This window comes from Danio rerio, chromosome 8 (genome assembly GCF_052040795.2).
Source record: "Danio rerio strain M-AB ecotype USA chromosome 8, GRCz13ab, whole genome shotgun sequence".
NCBI lineage: Eukaryota > Metazoa > Chordata > Actinopteri > Cypriniformes > Danionidae > Danio > Danio rerio.
In genome coordinates, this window is record NC_141028.1 from 60,487,501 (window position 1) to 60,507,459 (window position 19,959).

The 19,959-nt window shown below is 38.1% G+C and overlaps 1 protein-coding gene across 7 annotated transcripts in view; it reads right to left on the minus strand.

Annotated features, from left to right (window-relative positions):
* Positions 1-2,212: 2,212 nt before the first annotated feature.
* The window catches only part of nr6a1a (nuclear receptor subfamily 6, group A, member 1a), a 199,122-nt gene continuing 181,375 nt past the window's right edge, over positions 2,213-19,959 (minus strand). For 2 of the 7 annotated variants that reach the window (XR_015496813.1, XR_015496816.1), the window contains 7 exons: positions 18,759-18,925; positions 18,006-18,215; positions 15,940-16,194; positions 10,942-11,063; positions 10,212-10,364; positions 6,615-7,919; positions 2,213-3,715 (listed from right to left, as the gene is read on the minus strand). Coding sequence is in view for 2 of the 7 variants with exons in the window: in XM_087262739.1 (XP_087118865.1) it covers positions 7,783-7,919; positions 10,212-10,364; positions 10,942-11,063; positions 15,940-16,194; positions 18,006-18,215; positions 18,759-18,925 (1,044 nt within the window). In the remaining 5 variants the exon portion in view is untranslated. 7 annotated transcript variants of the gene reach the window in all.

The window sequence follows — 19,959 nt, forward strand, 5'->3', positions numbered from 1 at the left end:
TTGAAGAGTGACGTAAACACGCAGCATCTGATGAGTTCACACTGTTATATAGCGCAGAAATGACTGAGAAAATAAACAGGTGGGAAACTTCCGGAGACAAAGAAACAGGCTCACTGGTGCTTTGAAACTAATAAATAATACTAAATACTTTGCCTTTGATGAAAGCAAGCATCGTGGTGACGCACAATAGAGGTAGTTTCAATGTACAAGTGACAAAAATGTTCAAATAAAACAACAACAACAAAACAAAGACTTAAACGCAGAGTGTGGCTACTTCAAGAGGTCTTGCTTTTAGTATAAATATCTAAAATGTCTTAAATCAAGAAGCTTTTTCGAGACAATTTAAAATATTGTGGTGTTTTTCGAAGTAATATGTCAAAATTATTGATGCTTTAGAGACTTGGGAAGATCATTTCACCGCTGAGGAACAGAGACACGAAACGTTCTGGAAATAACCCTTCATCAAAATATGAGCTTTTAGATAGCATGTTAAAGCTATACAAAAGCACAATACCATGTTAAAGCTATATAGAAGCACAATGCCATGTTAAAGCTATATATAGAAGCACAATATCATGTTAAAGCTATATATAGAAGGACAATACCACATTCAACAGTTGACAACAGTGAAAGTAAAGGTTTCGGAAATCTTAAATGCTTTAGAGACTTGAAAAAAATAATTCCACCGCTGAGGAACAGAGAAACGAAACGTTCTGGAAATAAACTTTTATCAAAATATGAGCATTTTGATAGCATGTTAAAGCTATATAGAAGCACAATACCATGTTAAAGCTATATATAGAAGCCCAATATCATGTTAAAGCTATATATAGAAACACGATACCATGTTAAAGCTATATATATAGAAGCGCAATACCATGTTAACGCTACATATTGAAGCACAATGCCATGTTAACGCTATATAAAGAAGCACAATACCACATTCAACAGTTGACAACAGTGAAAGTAAAGGTTTTGGAAATCTTAAATGCCTTAGAGACCTGAGAAGATCATTCCACCGCTGAGGAACAGGGAAATGAAACGTTCTGGAAATAAACATTCATCAAATTATGAGCTTTTAGATAGCATGTTAAAGCTATATATAGAAGCAAAATACAGGAAACAGGGAAATATATAAAATTATCATCAAAATGAAGTAAGTTTTTATTAAAAACAAGCATATAATCTGGCAATGAGGTGATAAATATATTAGGGCGTCTGACAGAAGAAAAATCAATTAAGTAAAACAATTAATGATTAACTGAAATTATTGAAAGCTTTAAAGTAATATGGTTTATTTATATTTAATTATTTATCATTATCTTATGTCTCTAAGCTGTAATTTACGAGATATTATATGATACCGTTTATCATAATAAGCTAAGCAAAATAATCTGAAGTCAAAATTAAACGCAAGATTATTTCTCTTACCCCGACTGGCAGATTATTTAGCTTGTTTTAAGGAAAAACTCACTTCATTTTGGCTCATTATTTCCGAAAACAAAATAGTTTACGCTTGTGTGGAAAATGCTTCTTGTTTTAAGAACTTTTAGATACTTAAGACATTTTGTGCAGTGTTTTCCTGCTGAAATATGAGCTGAAAGTCCATTGAGGAAGTCTGAGGATGTTCTAGACGTCTCTGACGCAGACAACGACTTGAAAATGCGTATTATTGCTGTCAACGTCGATGTGTTGTGTAGTTTTTACCTGTAACAAACAATGTCGCTATCAGGAGTTTAGTCTGACGTTTAAGCAAGCTCACACTCCAAAACCACAGAGAAGCCTCAAACACTGCAAAACAGCTTTGATTACCGAGAGCTTTTGTCTCGTTTCTACTCCAATTATGTAAGGATTCTTAAATCAAGAAGCATTTTCTATTGGAGTATAAACTATTGTGGTGTTTTCAGACATAATGAGTCTAAATTAAGTGAGTTTGTCTTTAAAAACAAGCAAAATAATCTCCCAACGAGGTGATAAATATATTAGAGATTTCCATTAGGGCGTCTGACAGAAGAAAAATCAGTGAAGTAAAATGGTTCACAATTAATTGCAATGATTGAAAGCTTTAAAATAATATAATTTATGTATATTTTATTTATTTATCATAAAAAAAAAAAATAAAAAATAAAAAAAAAAATATATATATATATATATATATATATGTGTGTGTGTGTGTGTGTGTGTGTGTGTATATATATATATATATATATTATTTATTTATTTTTTTTGACCTATTATTTCTAAAATAAAACACAATGGTTTGTGCTTGTGTGAAAAATGCTTCCTGGTTTAAGAAGTTTTAGATATTTGAGACATTTTACATTTTGTGCAGTGTTTTCCTGCTGAAATATGAGCTGAAAATCCATTGAGGAAGGCTGAGGCTGTGCTAGATGTCTCTGACGTAAATGACGTCACCCTTGTTTCAAACCAGTTTGAGTTTTTTCTTGTGTTGAACACAAAAGAAGATATTTTGAAAAATTTTGAAGCCTGTAACCATTGACTTTCATTTGTTTTTCCTACTGTGGAAGTGAATGGTTACAGGTTTCCAGCATTCTTCAAGATATCTTCTTTTGTGCTAAAAGTGAGTAAATTATCATTTTTAGGTGAACTATCCCTTAAAATGACATGTTTTTAAACCCATGATGATATAAGGTATCGTAAAATCAGCTGTAATATACAGAATTATTTTTTAAGTAACCTTATATCATAACGGGCTAAGCAAAATAATCTCATGTCTAAATGAAAAACAAGATCATTTAGTTTGTTTTTAATCAAAAACTTACTTAATCATCATTTCTGAAACAGCACAATGTTTCGTTCTTGTCCAGAAAATGCTTCTTGATTTAAGAACTTTTAGATATTCGGACTAAAAACGGGATACTTCGCGCAGTGTTTTCCAGCTAAAATATAAACTTAAAGTCCATTAAGGAAGGCTGAGGATGTTCTAGACCAGTATTTCTCAACCACATTTTCCGTATCTCCTTAACCAAGCACACCTGATTCATATCATCAACTCATTGGCAGAGACTGAAAATCCTGTAATGGGTGTGACGGACAAAAGAGACCTCTAAAACATGCAGTGCTGGTGGTCATCCAGGAACATGGTTGAGAAACACAGTTCTAGACGTTGCTGACGTAAATGACAGCCACCTTGTTTTAAACCAGTTTGAGTTTCTTTCTTGTGTTAGACACAAAAGAAGATATTTTGTAAAATGTTGAAAACTGTAACAAATGACTTCCATTTGTTTTTTCCTACTGTGGAAGTGAATGGTTACAGGTTTCCAGCATTCTTCAAGATATCTTCTTTCAGCTAAAACTGAGCAAATGACAATTTTTAGGTGAGTTATCCTTTTAAATTACATTTTTAACCCATTATGATTTAAGGTATCGTAAAATCAGCTGTGTATTATGAGATATTTTATGATAACATATCATAATGGGCTAATCAAAACAATCTTACGTCAAAATGAATAAAAAAACTGATTATTTTGCTTGTTTTAATCAAAAACGGACTTAATTTTGACTTAATATTTCTGAAAAAAAACAACAATATTTTGTATTTGTCTATGAAGATGCTTCTTGACTTAAGAAATTTTAGATATTTGGACTACAATGAGACATTTTGTGCTGAAATATGAACTGAAAGTCCATTGCGGAAGGCTGAGGAGGTTCTAGACCAGTGTTTCTCAACCACAGTCCTGGAGGACCACCAGCTCTGCGCATTTTCCTTAACCAAACACACCTGATTCAGATCATCAGCTCACTGGCAGAGACAGAAAGACCTGTATTGGGTGTGATAGACAAAAGAGACATCCAAAACAGCAGTGCTGGTGGTCTTCCAGGAACGTGGTTGAGAAACACTGACGTCTTGGATGCAAATGACGTCACCCTTGTTTCAAACCGGTTAAGATTTCTTTCTTGTGTTGAACACAAAAGGAGATATTTTAAAAAATGTTGAAGCCTGTAACCATTGACTTCCGTTTGCTCTTTTTACTATGGAAGTGGATGGTTACAGGTTTTCAGCATTCTTCAAAATATCCCATTTTGTGCTAAAAGTGAGCAAATTATAAATATAATTATAAAAACAAGATTGTTTTGCTTGCTTTAATCAAAAACCCACTTAATTTTGACTCATTTTTATCTAATATTTTACACTTGTCTATGAAGATGCTTCTTGATTTACGAAATTTGACATATTTAGACTAGAAGCAAGACCAAAACTCTACGCAATCAAAGCATTTTAGTGTTTTTGCGGTGAAATAAATGTAATGAATGAAAAGATGATGGATGAAATGCAGAATATTAAGGACACACAGAGCGGTAATGGTCCACCATACAGGTTGGTTTAGCTGCTCTTTCATTGTCTGGTGCAAATATGTAAACATTACTCGACGCATAGCGAACGTGTCTGGAATGTCTTAATTGCCGCATACAGTAAAACTCATTGCATTTTGATACTCGAAAACAAGCCAAAAACAAAAACAACCCCTCCCCCGATCTCATAAAACCAAATTAAAAAACCTCTACAAGGACCTACGATGTCCTGGACACTACAAACTACTAAACCTACAAGTACATCAGCACTGCATTATATCTGAGAGAGGGCGAACGTCAATTCAAAAACAGCAACTTTACCCTGTTTACAACATGAGGGAAGGAAATCCACATTTATGCTCAAATATATATACGTTCATTCAAAACCACAGATGCTAAACATTTGGCGGATGCTAAAGATAAGCACTTCTTCCCACTGAGGGCGGAGCCAAGCCGTGCTTACTTCCCTCCAAATTTGCATATCACTTTGGTCAAAAAGAAAGAAAGAAAAATCAACAAACACAAAATCTCAACACATACTGTCGTCAAGTAAAATCCTGGTTTAATCCCCAGCCTATGATTGTGAAATGCAGCCGTACGTCTCTCTCTTTTGTGTAAACATCACGACGACTTCTGCGCACGCTTAAAACAAATGCGATTGGGTTGAAAAGAGTCATTTAAATACAAATTTAAGCGTTTTAATTTGATTTAAAGAGACAGCTCACCACATTAATTATTCATTTAATTAGTCGCTCGTTTCAAACCTGTTGAACACAAAAGGAGATATTTTGAAAAATGTTGGAAGGCTGTAACCATTGACTTTCATTTGTTTTTTCTTACTATGGAAGCGAATGGTTACAGGTTTCCAGCATTCTTTAAGATATCTTCTCTCGTGCTGAAAGTGAGTGGGTTATTTTACTACATTTTACTACATTACATTTACTTTGTTTCAAACCGCTCTTTCTTGTGTTGAACATAAAAGAAGATATTTTGAAAAATGTTGGAAGCCTGTAACCAGTTTACTTCCATTTGTTGAAAGCGAATGGTTACTTGTTTCAGCATTCTTCAAAATCTCTTCTTTTGTGCTAAAAGTGAGTAGATGATCATTTTTAGGTGAATTATCCCTTTAAATAAAAGTTTTTAAACCCAGCGCTTTGGTTTGTCAATATTTAACGCGATATTAGATTTTGACAACCCAGCATTTAGAGTACAGAAACATTTAAAATAATCTTTCATCACAAAAATGATAATTTGTTTATTTACCTATGCTTATTTTAAACCTGTTTGAGTGTTTCTTGTGTTCAACACTAAAGGAGATATTTTGAAAAATGTTAAAGCCTGTAACCATTGAATTCCATTTATTTTTTTCTACTATGGAAGTGAATGGTTACAGGTTTCAGCATTCCTCAAGATATCTTCTTTCGTGCTAAAAGTGAGTAAATTATAATTTTAGGTGAACTATCCCTTTAAATTATATATTTTTTAACCCATCGGCTTGGTTTGTCAATATTTAACTGAATGTTAGATCACAACAACCTCGAATTTAGAGTATAGAAACATTTAAATTTATATTTCACCACCAAAATTTAAATGTAAGTATTTGCCCACCCTTATTCCAAACACAAAAGGAGATATTTTGAAAAAACGTAGAAGCCAGTAACCATTGACTTCCTTTTGTTGTGTTAAGCACTAAAGAAGATATTTCCAAAAATGTTGGAAGCCATTTGACTTCCATTTGTTTTTCCTAGTATAGAAGTGAATGGTTACAGGTTTCAGCATTCTTCAAAAAATCTTCTTTTGTGTTAAAAGTGAGCAAATGATAATTTTTAGGTGAACTATCCCTTTAAATAATTTTTTTTAAACCCAACGGTTTGGTTTGTCTATATTTAACCCAATGTTAGATTATAACCCAGCATTAAGAGTATAGAAAAATTAAGAAGCATCTTTCACAAGAAAAATTTTAGTTAGTTTATTTACTCACCCTTGTTTTAAATCTGCTTGAGAATTTTTCTTGTGTTGAACACAAAAGGAGATATTTTGATATTTATATGTTGAAAGCCTGTAACCATTTACTTCAATTAGTTTTTCCTACTATGGAAGTGAATGGTTACAGGTTTCCAGCATTGTTTAAGATATCTTCTTTTGTGTTAAAAGTGAGTAAATGATCATTTTTAGGTGAACTATCCCTTTAAATTACGTCTTTTTAACCCCACAGCTTGGTTTGTTGATATTTAACCAAATGTTAGATTACAACAACCCAGCATTAGAGTATAGAAACATTAAAAACCCTCTTTCACCACCAAAATTACACATCTATGTACTCGTTCTTGTTTGAGTTTCTTTCCTGCGTTGAACACAAAAGGAGATATTTTGAAAAATGTTAGAGCCTGTAACCATTGACTTCCATTCATTTTTTCTACTAAGGAAGTGAATGGTTACAGGTTTCCAGCATTCTTCAAGATATCTTCTTTTGTGTTAAAAGTGAGTAAATGATCATTTTTAGGTGAACTATCCCTTTAAATGACGTCTTTTTTAACCCAACGTTTTGGTTGGTCATTATTTAACCCAATGTTAGATTAAGACAACCCAGCATTTAAAGTATAGGAACATTTAAAATAATCTTTCACCACAAAAATTTTAATTAGTTTATTTACTCACCATTGTTTGAGTTGAACACAAAAGGAGATATTTTGAAAAATGTTAAAGCCTGTAACCATTGACGTCCATTCATTTTTTCTACTAAGGAAGTGAATGGTTACAGGTTTCCAGCAATCTTCAAGATATCTTCTTTTGTGTTAAAAGTGAGTAAATGATCATTTTTAGGTGAACTATCGCTTTAAATGAGATCTTTTTAACCCAACGTTTTGGTTTGTCATTATTTAACCCAATGTTAGATTACGACAATGCAGCATTTAGAGTATAGAAATGCTAAAAACAATCGTTTACGCGACTACTGAATATGATAACCATTTTTTAGGCAAACGCCTCAAAAAATAAGTAGACATTGTGAAACTGGAGGCACATCGTCGAACGTTAACTTCCCGTTAAAACATAGAGAGAGAGAGAATACGCGAAGCATGTTCGTCCTGAGGTAGTCTTTCAATAAAGAGACAATCTGTCCCTAACGATAGTGATCAACAATAAACCCAAGCAGTAGATCTAATCCCATCGAGTCACATCTCGCAGTTGGACTGAAGCGTGTGAAAATCCACCGCGCTTGTTGTGCATTTCCATTCGAGAAAGGAGCATGTGCACAGTGTGGATCAACATACATTCAGCTCTGTCTGGTAATAAATAGAGAGAGAGGGAAATAAAAACAACAACATCAACGCTACTCTAAACCAAATGCATAAAATAGTTTCTTGTCACATTCATGAGAGGAGGAGGAGGTACCGGAAGCCCCGCCCCCAAGGAACACCCCGCCCCCGTGCAATAGATGGGGAGGGTGTTTCTAGGAAAGGGGCGTGGCTAGTTGGCAGGAGCGGTACCCTTCGTCACGCAGGGGGAGGAGCTTGTCCTGTAGCTGCTCAGACTGGACTTACAGGAGTGCAATACTGCCTTGAAGAGCAGAGGGAGCTGCTCCAGAGGGATGTTCACCAGCTTCCCTGAAACACCAGCGCAAAACACGTCAGGTTACATTGAATTAACGTATTAAAAGGGGAGCTATTATGCAATTTTATAAGAGGTCGTGTGGCAACAGTGTGTGAATATAACCAGCTTCTAATGTTAAACATTTATTAGTTGTATTGTTTATAATCAGACGTGATAGAAACAGTCTGCAGAAACACTTTGATTGACATTCTCTCTTTGTACGTGTCATCATAGAGCGAAAGCCCCGCCCACTAGCGACCATCTCTCCCTCATTAGCATAGGACACTAGTCTTGTTTCTGAATCTGCCACTATGCTGACACACAAGCATTTCTAGCTCCGCCTTCTCTTGAAAAGAGCGCAATCTTATTTGAATTTAAAGTGACAGTCACCAAAATCACTGAAACTTCACACACACACACACACACACACACACACACACACACACACACACACACACACACTAAAGAAGATATTTTGAGGAATGCTGGTGATGGCACTCATTGACTTTCATAGAATGTGGTGTTCATGAACCCTGCTATATATATTAAGTGGCCTCAATTACTTTGTACTTGCATCAGAAAAAAAAATACAATGCACTTATAGTGTTCATATAGTATTGCTCAACACTTCTGGTGCTCTTGAAGTAGGATGTCTGGGGGTATGGCTAAGTTAAAGGTTGGGTTAAGGTTAGGGATGGGTCAACAGTGTAATTATAAAGCAGATCATCTTTTTACAATATTAATAAAATGTATGTACTGTATATAATTAGTGCATTTTGTACTGCTTGATTAATTTAAATGTAAGTATATGGTAATTAAGGCCACTCAATATAAACTTTGACTGAAACCTTTATACGTTATTGAAATAAATGAGATTTTATCCGAGCATAGAATCACCAGGAGACGACACTCTGTTGCTGTTTGGGAAACAGCAACTAGATGGCGCTAGTGTCAAGCCATTTTGGAATGAAATCCTATAGGAAAACAGCACGGATAAATAACATTAGAAAGAATGAATTAAAACATTGGGTTAAATATGAGTTAAAACGGGTACATCCCCTTTGAAAAGTAACATCTACTATGGAGATTAGTTAGTGCCATCTACTATGGAGGTCAATTGGTGCCATTCATTATGGAGGTCAATTGGTGCCATCTACAATGGAGGTCACTTGGTGCCATCCACTATGGAGTTCGATTGGTGCCGTCCACTATGGAGGTAAATTGGTTCCATCCACTATGGAGGTCAATTGGTGCCGTCCACTATGGAGGTTAAATGGTGCCGTCAACTAGGGAGGTCAATTAGTGCCGTCCACTATGGGGGTCAATTGGTGCCGTCCACTATGGAGGTCAATTGGTGCCGTCCACTATGGAGGTAAATTGGTTCCATCCACTATGGAAGTCAATTGGTGCAGTCCACTATGGAGGTCAATTGGTGCCGTCCACTATGGAGGTCAATTGGTGCCATCCACTATGGAGGTCAATTGGTGCCGTCCACTATGGAGGTTAAATGGTGCCGTCCACTAGGGAGGTCAACTAGTGCCATCCACTATGGAGGTCAATTGGTGCCGTCCACTATGGAGGTAAATTGGTTCCATCCACTATGGAAGTCAATTGGTGCAGTCCACTATGGAGGTCAATTGGTGCCATCCACTATGGAGGTCAATTGGTGCCGTCCACTATGGAGGTTAAATGGTGCCGTCCACTAGGGAGGTCAATTAGTGCCATCCACTATGGAGGTCAATTGGTGCCGTCCACTATGGAGGTAAATTGGTTCCATCCACTATGGAAGTCAATTGGTGCAGTCCACTATGGAGGTCAATTGGTGCCGTCCACTATGGAGGTCAATTGGTGCCATCTACTATGGAGATCAATGAGTGCCATCAATAGTCAATGGGAGCTTTAGTGTTAAATAAGAAAGAAACTTCTAATTTTCGGCGAGGCAGTGGCGCAGTAGGTAGTGCTGTCGCCTCACAGCAAGAAGGTCGCTGGTTCGAACCTCGGCTCAGTTGGCGTTTTTGTGTGGAGTTTGCATGTTCTCCCTGCCATCACGTGGGTTTCCTCCGGGTGCTCCGGTTTCCCCCACAGTCCAAAGACATGCGGTACAGGTGAATTGGGTAGACTAAATTATCCGTAGTGTATGAGTGTGTGTGTGGATGTTTCCCAGAGGGGAAGGGCATCCACTGCGTAAAAACTTGCTGGATAAGTTGGCGGTTCATTCCGCTGTGGTGACCCCGGATTAATAAAGAGACTAAGCCGACAAGAAAATGAATGAATGAATGAATGAACTCCTAAATTTCTAGACTCACCTGCAATGCAGCGTATCTCTGGCAGACACATCATGATCTCGGGGAAGCGTTTGGGCTGGTGAGGGTACTTGTACTCCGTGTAATCCTGACAAACGTACCAATAACGCTTGTTCAACTGCTCCAGCTGCGTCACATTGGTCAGGCCACGGATATCTGGACAAATATACAGAAATATCCAGTCAGATGCATGACCAGCTGCTTTTCTACTGACATCACAGACCTACAGAGTTTAGTGAACTGATGACCTTCACAGCCAATCACAGTCATTTCTGTTGAGCACGTGAACACAATGGCAAATCAGCGCTGTTTAAGAACGAGCTCGGCAGTGCTCAAACGTTAGCATAAAATGGACATTATTAAAACTTCAGTACAGATTGGTAGCAAATTCCAGTATCGGGACAACCGAGTTACACTGCAAAAAATGCTTTTCTGACTTAATTTCTATCTTCTTTTTAGTCCAAATATCTATCTTTGAATCAAGAAGCATATTCTAGACACACAGTAAATATTGTGCCATATTGAAGTGAGTTTTTCCTTAAAACAGGCAAAATAATCTGCCAACCGGGTTAAAAAAATAAACTTGTTTTTGGTTTGGAGTAAGATTACTTTGCTAACCACATTGTCAGATTATTTAGCTTGTTTTAAGGAGAAAACGCACCTAATTTTGACTCATAATGGTGCTTTAGCTGTATAGGGATGTACAGTAGATGCAGATGTGTGTGTGTTTTACCTTGGTTAAGGAAGTTGATGGCCTTCATGCAGGCGTACTCCTCATTGCTGACCTTCAGCTGGTGAAACTTGCGGAAGAGATAGATCAGCTTCTCCATCACCTCCATCCCATCCTCACTGAAACTACACACACACGCACACACACACGATCAGCAACACCACTCACACTAACTTAACTTACAGTACATATGAAATCCAAACTAACCATATTGATGTTGTTAGCCCACGTTGCTAGTTTTGTGGTGAACAATTCATCTGTGCATGTCATTACGAAAATAGTTTGCCTTTGTAATGTAAAATCAAAGTCTGAAATGCGCTTCCTGTTTGTGTTCAGTAACATCCTCAGATTAGGTCTGTCTGAGGTAACATACTTAACCACCACATCCCAAAGCTGCTCTATTGGATTGAGCTCTGGTGACTGTGGAGGCCATCTGAGTACAGTGAACTCATCGTCATGTTCAAGAAACCAGCCTGAGATAATTGAGCTTTATGACATGGTGTTATCCTGCTGGAAGTAGCCATCAGAAGATGGAGACACTGTGCTCATAAAGGGATGGACATGGTCAGCAGCAATACTCAGGTAGGCTGTGGCGTTGACACCATACTCAATTGGTACTAATTGACCCATTCTCCTCTGACCTCTGTCATCAACAAGGCATTTGCACCCACAAAACTGCCGCTCACTGGATATTTCCTCTTTTTCAATTCTCTGTAAACCCTAGAGATGGTTGTGCATGAAAATCCCAGTAGATCAGCAGTTTCTGAAATACTCAGAGAAGTCCGTGCGGCACCAAAAGTCACTTAAATCCCATTCTGATGCACACTTTTAACTGCAGCAGATCATCTTGACCATGTCTACATGCCTAAATGCATTGAGCTGCTGCCATGTGATTGGCTGATTAAGAATTTGGGTTAACGAGCAGTTGGGCAGGTGTACCTAATAAAGTGGCCGGTCAGCGCATATATGATTTTTATTTGATATATGATGTATTATGTGTTGTAAAAATAAATACAAGAGTTCAATTTAAAAAAGAAAACCTTATGTTAGAACAGTTATATTTATATTACATATTAACTACATAAACATGACGTTTTACTAGTGTATATGCAGGTATTTTCTTGAGTGAGGCTTTTTCCTTGTAAGAGTGTTTATTAAACCTGTTTCTGAGAATATTTAGTCTTATCATCTGACCAAATTCATGCATGCGTTATCTGGCTATATATACAATATGTGTACATCCTGTTAGCCATGATAACAGCGCTCACAAGCTTAATTTATGTTCCTGAGATGCTAATAAGAGCATGTTTGAGTGGGAGAGCAGATGAAGCGTGAGACGTGTCCTGTGTTAAATCAGTCCGGTGTAAATCTGAGGTAGTATGTTCAGCAAATGCCCTCCTCTGTTGAGCTGTTTCTGCTTTATTGAGTGTCGGGTCAGGACATCAGTGTTCATCTGACCGGATAAAAGCGGATGCTTCTCCGCTTCACACTTCACGCCCTGAGCTTCTGCCCCGAACACAACAAGACATCCACGTAGCAGATCAAGAGGAGGAGGAACAGAGGTGAGAGGATCACACACACACACACTTACACACCCATCATGCCAGTGCTAGTAATACACTGTACAGTAGAGTGTTAACACAGTAGAGCTGCACAATTAATCGTAAAAAGATGGCGATCTCGATTCGACCCCCTAGACCAGGGGTTCTCAAACTTTTCAGCCCGGGACCCCCAAAATAACAATGCCAATGACTCGCGACCCCCACTACTTTCGTAAGTGGTTATAATCATACAAATGTTGCACACAACACTCACACAAACCAATCAGCCTACATAAACACAAGCATATTGACAACACAAAAAAGTGCAACAGTCCCATATCATTTTTATTATGATTATTTTATGTTTACCTCATCTAATTAGACTGGTGGGCACAATATTTAAGTTACATCCCAAGTCTTTTCTTGGTTTAATTTTGGAGACTGCCACTTACACATCATACTCCATGTTTAGTGTCCTGTATGTATTTTAAATGTACGCGAGTGCTGTAACGGTGTCAGAAAGTTTAGCTAGTGCTGTAGAATCTGGTGCACTGACGCTATTGCTTTGTCATTGCTTTGTCATTAATCTAATGTAAAAACCCTAAGGGTTGCAATCAATGTAAAAAAAAAATAATAATAATAATAAAAAAAATAAAAAAAACAAAGGCTGATGGCATTTTGTTTGGATACTGTATTTTTTTATGTAACTATTTTTTTATCTTCTGTAGGTTATGGATTAACAATGGTAATCATAAAAGTTTATTCAAATTTTTGTAAATCACCAAGCGACCCCCTCTCATTGTCCCGCGACCCCCAAGGGGGTCCCGACCCCCACTTTGAGAACCACTGCCCTAGACGATCTTAATCCAGCATTTCTACGATTCTGCCAATCATATTATTAAGTTCAGGAGAGAGAGAAGCAAAGGCGGCTGCACGAGTCTTTTCATTGCTTCACATATGTTTCTCAGCGACATGGATCGCTCCAAATGATGTTGAAAAAGAGTCACATACTGTATTTCTAAGGTATAATTCACCCCCAAAATGTCATTTCTGTCTTCATATAAAGGGCCATGAAACCCCCTCGTTTCAGCAGGGTGTTTTCACACCTCTACTTTGGAAAAAGTCAGAAAAGTGGGCGTGTCCAGCTTTGTTTAGGGGGGAGTGTCGGAGGAAGAAAAGAGGCTTGGTGTGGAAGTGTCTATTTGGGCACGCTGAGTTTCAGAGTCAAAACACACACACAGGGGACAATGTGAATGTGTTTACATGGACATCTGTAGTCGAATTATTTGCCAAATTATTAAATGTTGGACTTTAACTGCAGTTTGGCTCTTTCATTCAGGGAATTCATTCATGTCCCTCCCGACAAACGTGATATTTGATTCGAGGAGCTGCTCTAAGCGTGTATTTTTCATGCAGTGTTTGATGCCGCACGGCGAATGAGAGAAAAAAAACTCAGCATTTCCCGGAAACTTAGATGCACACAGCAGGTAGCATCAGAAAGCCGCGTGTGTTATTCCGGTCACAAAATCCAACACGAGGTTATAGTTTGGTTGTAACTGTTAGTGCTAACTTGTTTACACTCGGTGCAATAGTTTGTTTGATACGAATAAAATACGAACTGAATAAACAAAGAGCACTGGTCGCTCACTTACCAAATCTGTAGAGACAGGACAATCACCAGCAACTAGAGCCGCGTCTTTATTAAGAGGAGACTACAAGCGAATCCGGATCTCAGCGTTTGCAGATGAGAACAGCTCTCAGGTAAACAATGTTCCTCCTTAGACACGTAAGTTATTGTTGTCGAGCGTCGCGTACACTGTTAATCCACACGTGACTTCAGCTGAGCTCTCACAGAGAGAAAATGAAAACGAAACTTCACTGCAGCAAACTATAAAAGCAACACTTCACGCTTGTTTTGCCAACACAACGTGGCGTCTCTGCCGTCTAAACACTGTGACAGTAATGAATATTAATGAAGTTGCACAATAGAGCGCGCTGATTGGTTTGAACCAAGCCTTACTCATGCATTAATGCAGCACACTGTAAGACGTAATAAGACACACTCTGGCACAGGCGTCCAGTCTGCACGCTGGAATACACGCTATTATCTCATGGCCGTGACGCAGCTTCAAAAATTTGTTTCAAACCGGAAGTACGAATTTGCTTGAAATAACGCAAAAACAACCAATTTACACTTTTTAGTGAAATATAGGTGTCCTAATAGTGTTTTTAGCAGTGTGGGACACATATACCACTGTCAACAGCTCAACACATGTGTGCTCTGGTGTTTCGTGACCCTTAATGATGTATTCGTGGCCGGGAAATCACACGTGACGTGAGTTGCTGACTGAGAGAGCGGGTGTGCGCGCTACTTGATAGAAGAGCGGGTCTACTTTAGTGAACAGAACCTGCGCAGGCTTCCAGTAACATGTAATACAGTAGTAAATAATATTCAGATTGTGGCACAGAGTGATCGTTTGGGAGCCGCGTGTGAAGTATGAACAGCACTTAGCAGTCAGAAAGTGTGCACGTCATTTAAATGATCATATCGCATTTTTGAGTTATGATTATGACAAGCATTTGATGTTTTTCATAGCGAACAGAGTTGTGCATGAAAATGAATGTCTACAGTATCAGTATAACTACTCTAGCCTATATATTGTTGAATTTAATCTGATAATGACAAACGATTTTACCAGTGAATAAAATGATCTTATAATGTTGTCAACGATATATACTTGCAACATAATAATTAAACCTCGGAATTATTATAAGTAGAATAGAATTATTTATAGAAACCAGTAGACCTACACATAATATTATTACTGTTGTTTTACCATATGTTTGAGAAAAAATAATGATATATCTACAGAATCTTGAGAGAATCGTGATCTTTATTTTAAGCAAATAAAAAATCATGATTCTCATTTTAGCCAGAATCGTGCAGCTCTATAACACAGAAGTATTAGCCCCCTTGTATTTTTTTTTTACCCTTAATTTCTGTTTGACAGAACATTTCTGCACATAATAGTTTTAATAACTCATGTCTAATCACTGATTTCTTTTCTCTTTGTCATGATGACCACATCATATTAGACTAGATATTCTTAAAGACACTAGTATTCAGCTTAAAGTAACATTTAAAGGCTTCACTAGGGTAATTAGGGTAAAGTTAGAGTAATTAGGCGAGTTATTGTATAATAATGTTTTTTTCTGTAGACTATCTGGGGAAAAAATTGCTTTAAGAGGCTAATAATATTGTCCTTAAAATGGCTTTTTAAAAATCAAAAACTGCTTTTATTCTAGCCGAAATAAAACAAATAAGACTTTCTCCAGAAGAAAAAATATTATCAGACATACTCTGAAAATTTTCTTGCTCTGTTACACATCATTTGGAAAATATTTAAAAAAGAAGAAAAAAATCAAATAATTCTGACTTTAACTGTATCGATATCCTCACCTGTGCAGCTCGTCGTCTGACGGTGTGTATTTGTGTGTGACGTTGGCCAGGTCTCCGAGCACCTGCGCGCTGTAGACGGTCAGACAGGCCAGCAGGATGAGCTCCTGCCAGGTGGCGCTCAGGAGTCGAGTGTAGTCCTCGATGGAGAGATCGCAGAAGAACGGCAGCTTCTTTATCCAGGAGATCTGCCTGAAGAGCAGCTCATCGGCCAGACGACACAGCAGAGCAAACAACTCCACCTGAGTCACTCGATACCTGCGAGACACACACACACACACACACACACACACACACACACACACACACGGTTTTATCAATGGTGTTTACATTACAAGTTTCTTCTTCACACTCAACCATCAGAAAACATCTTCCTCTATATTGGAGGTGTAGAGCAAGGGGAGATGTAGTGATGTAGTGTAGGCGGTGAGATGTTAGAGATGGAGTTATGTTCGATTTTTTGCCATTTTTAACCTGCCGAATTAGGCTCACACGATTAATCGCCTTTAAACCGAAATGCGATTATTGCACTGTCAAATAATGTAACAAGCATATAGTTTGTAAGCACATGATCCTGAACAATGTGAAAACATGTAACACAATCTAAATGTAAAGGTTTGAATATATTTATTTACAATTCGTTTAACTGAATTTGAAATGTTTCCCAGTGATGGGTTGCAGCTGGAAGGGCATCCGCTGGGTAAAACATGTGCTGGATAAGTTGGCGGTTCATTCCACAGTGGGATAAAGGGACTAAGCTGAAAAAAAATGAATGAATGAATGAATTTAAAATGGTGTCACAGTGGCGCAGTGGGTAGCACGATCACCTTACAACAAGAAGGTCACTGGTTCGAGCCTCAGCTAGGTCAGTTGGCCTTTCTGTGTGGAGTTCTCCCCGTGTTGGCGTTGATTTCCTCCAGGTGCCCCCCCACAAGCGGAACAGGTGAATTGGATAAGCTAAATTGTCCGTAGTGTATGTGTGTGATTGAGTATGTATGGATGTTTCCCAGTGTTGGGTTGCAGCTGGAAGGGCACCCGCTGCGTAAAACAAATGCTGTGTGGGAAAATGAGATGCTAGGGTGCCACTAGGGGGGCGCTGCTCTGACTTGCCCTTCCTGGAGCTTCCAAACCATACTTATTAAGTTGGCGGTTCATTCTGCTGTGGCGACCCCAGATTAATAAAGGGAGTAAGCCGAAAGGAATTGAATGAATGAATTTAAAAAGGCGTCACGATGGCGCAGTGGGTAGCACGATTGCCTTACAGCAAGAAGGTCACTGGTTCGAGTCTCAGCTGGATCAGTAGGCATTTCTGTGTGGAGTTCTCCCCTTGTTGGCGTGGGATTTCTCCAGGTTTCCTCCGGGTGCTCTGGTTTCCCCCCACATACGGAACAGGTGAATTGGATAACCTAAATTGTCCGTAGTGTATGAGTGTGTGTGAATGAGTGTGTATGGATGTCTCCCAGTGTTGGGTTGCAGCTGGAAAGGCATCCGCTGCGTAAAACATATGCTGGATAAGTTGGCGGTTCATTCCACTGTGGCGACCCCCGATTAATAAAGGAACCGAAAAATAAAATTGATTGAATGAATTTAAAATAGGGTCTCAGTGGTATTGCCTCACAGCAAGAAGGTTGCTGGTTCAAGTCCCGGCTGGGGCAGTCTGCATTTCTATTTTCAGTATTTTTATTATGTCTTTCCAGATTATATACAAACATATAAACGTACATGAAAAATAGAAGTCCCTTCAGCAAAGAGATGATATCAAATATAAAGCAACAACAAAAACCCCTTCTACCCCCTTCTAAGCACCATCCCTCCCATATCCCACGCCTCCCTGTTTCCTGATGCATTCAATAAGTATGCAAAGATAAAATAAAGCACTTACGCAGCTTTTTACACCACACCCAATTCAGTTTTTATTGTTGATATTTGACGCCAGATAATCAGGAAGTGATGATTGTGACTCATTAGATGGAAACGCTGCTTTATTCTCATCGTCTTTAATGCGATATTACATTTTATTTGCATCTTTGGATGGAAACATGGCTAGTGATAGTGAATGCGCAGTTTACCCGTCCTCGATGAGCATGGGTGTGCCCAGGGGCGCCAGATCCTCTGCTGCCACCAGCTGGCTGATGAGCGTGTGGCTCTGCGGGTACAGACTCCGCGGCTGCGCTGCGTATCCGAACAGATGAGGCAGGAACTGGTAGTGTTGAGCCATAGCGTTGCCGATATACTGCTCCCTCAGAGCCGTGGTGTAGCCGTTCAGCTCCACAGAGCGACTGCGTGCACAACAAACAAAAGAAACACAATTCACAATACACACTAGGCATGGGCGCTATACGATTCTGACAGTATGATAACCTAATGATACTGATGCAGATGACTTGATACTATTAGATCGACTGGGATGATGTTGTAACACAGTGCATCTGCATATTATCTAATAAACCCTCTACAGGCATAGATGAATACAGGACAGATATAGATACCATTGAAATAAACAGTGTAATATCGTTTTCCGTCTATTTATGTACAGTAATTGTCTAATAAAAATAATTAAATACAATTAATCATTATTAAAGTTACAAAATGCTTATGTCTGAATGCTTATTATGCAATCACAGGCCTCAAAAACACATGCAATTATAATATATACGTAACACTGCATACCCTGTCTATTGCGAATACATGATCACATTGCGATATCGATCCTGAAACCATATATTGTGCAGCCCTAATAGGTTTTATGGCATGTCGTGACACGTGTTATGTTGTTAGGATGTGGTGTCGGCGTTGTTTGTGTTGTAGTAAGCATCACTCACTTGGATGACAGTGTGGACACGGGCGACGGCTGATTCCCATCCGAGACTCCATTGCCTGGTGAACTGTGGTCGCTGTCGCCGTTGTTTCCCCATGTGTGCTCCGGCATGTTGGCTTCATCCTTAAACTCCTGTCCGGACATAATCCGCTCGATCTCTTCATCGGAAATCTGCACACAAAAAATAAATAAATAAATAAAAAACAAACAAACAATGATGGACACATATATAGCGCTAAATAGTCTATATTTAGTCTATTAGATTTTCACTGACAGCTCAAATTTAGCCATATTTTAGCCATTTTCAGACGTCTATTAGACATCTATCAGACATCTTTTAAACATAAAAAATAAGATCAGCCTTTATAAGTGCTTTGTACTTCCAAACACAAACACAATAAATCAGGCTGAAGCAAGCAAAACACGTCTAGTTTAAAATTATTCTTATACGTCTATTCGATTTTCACTGACAGACCAAATTGAGCCTTGTTTAGACGTTTATTAGACATCTATCAGAGATCTTTTAAACATAAAAACAAGCTCTGTCTTTATACCCACATTGTACCATCAAACGCAAACACAAAAAAAAGCAAGCCAAACACATCTATTTATTCTATTTATTATGTCTATTAGATTTTCACTGACAGACCAAATTTAGTCTTGTTTTAGCCAAGCTGTCTATCTTTAGACGTCTATTAGACATCTATTAGACATCTTTTAAACATAAAAAACAAGCTCAGCCTTTATATCTGCTTTGTCCCATGGGCTATACATATTTTATACATACGTTTATTAGATTTTCATTGACAGCACAATTTTTGCCTTGTTTTAGCTATGCTTAGACATCTATTAGACATCTATCAGACATATTTTAAACATAAACAACAGCTCAGCTCTTATTTCCAGGGTATACCATCTAAAGCAAGGCTAAAGCAAGCCAAACACCAGTCTAAATAGTCTTGTTTTCGGGTAATCATTTACGTCTATTAGATTTTCATCAACAACCCAAATTGAGCCTTGTTTAGACGTTTATTAGACATCTATCAGACATCTTTTAAACATAAAAAACAAGCTCAGACAATATATCTGCTTTGTCCCGTGGGCTATACATATTTTATACATACGTTTATTACATTTTCATTGACAGCACAAATTTAGCCTTGTTTTAGCTATGTTTAGACGTCTATTAGACATCTATCAGACAT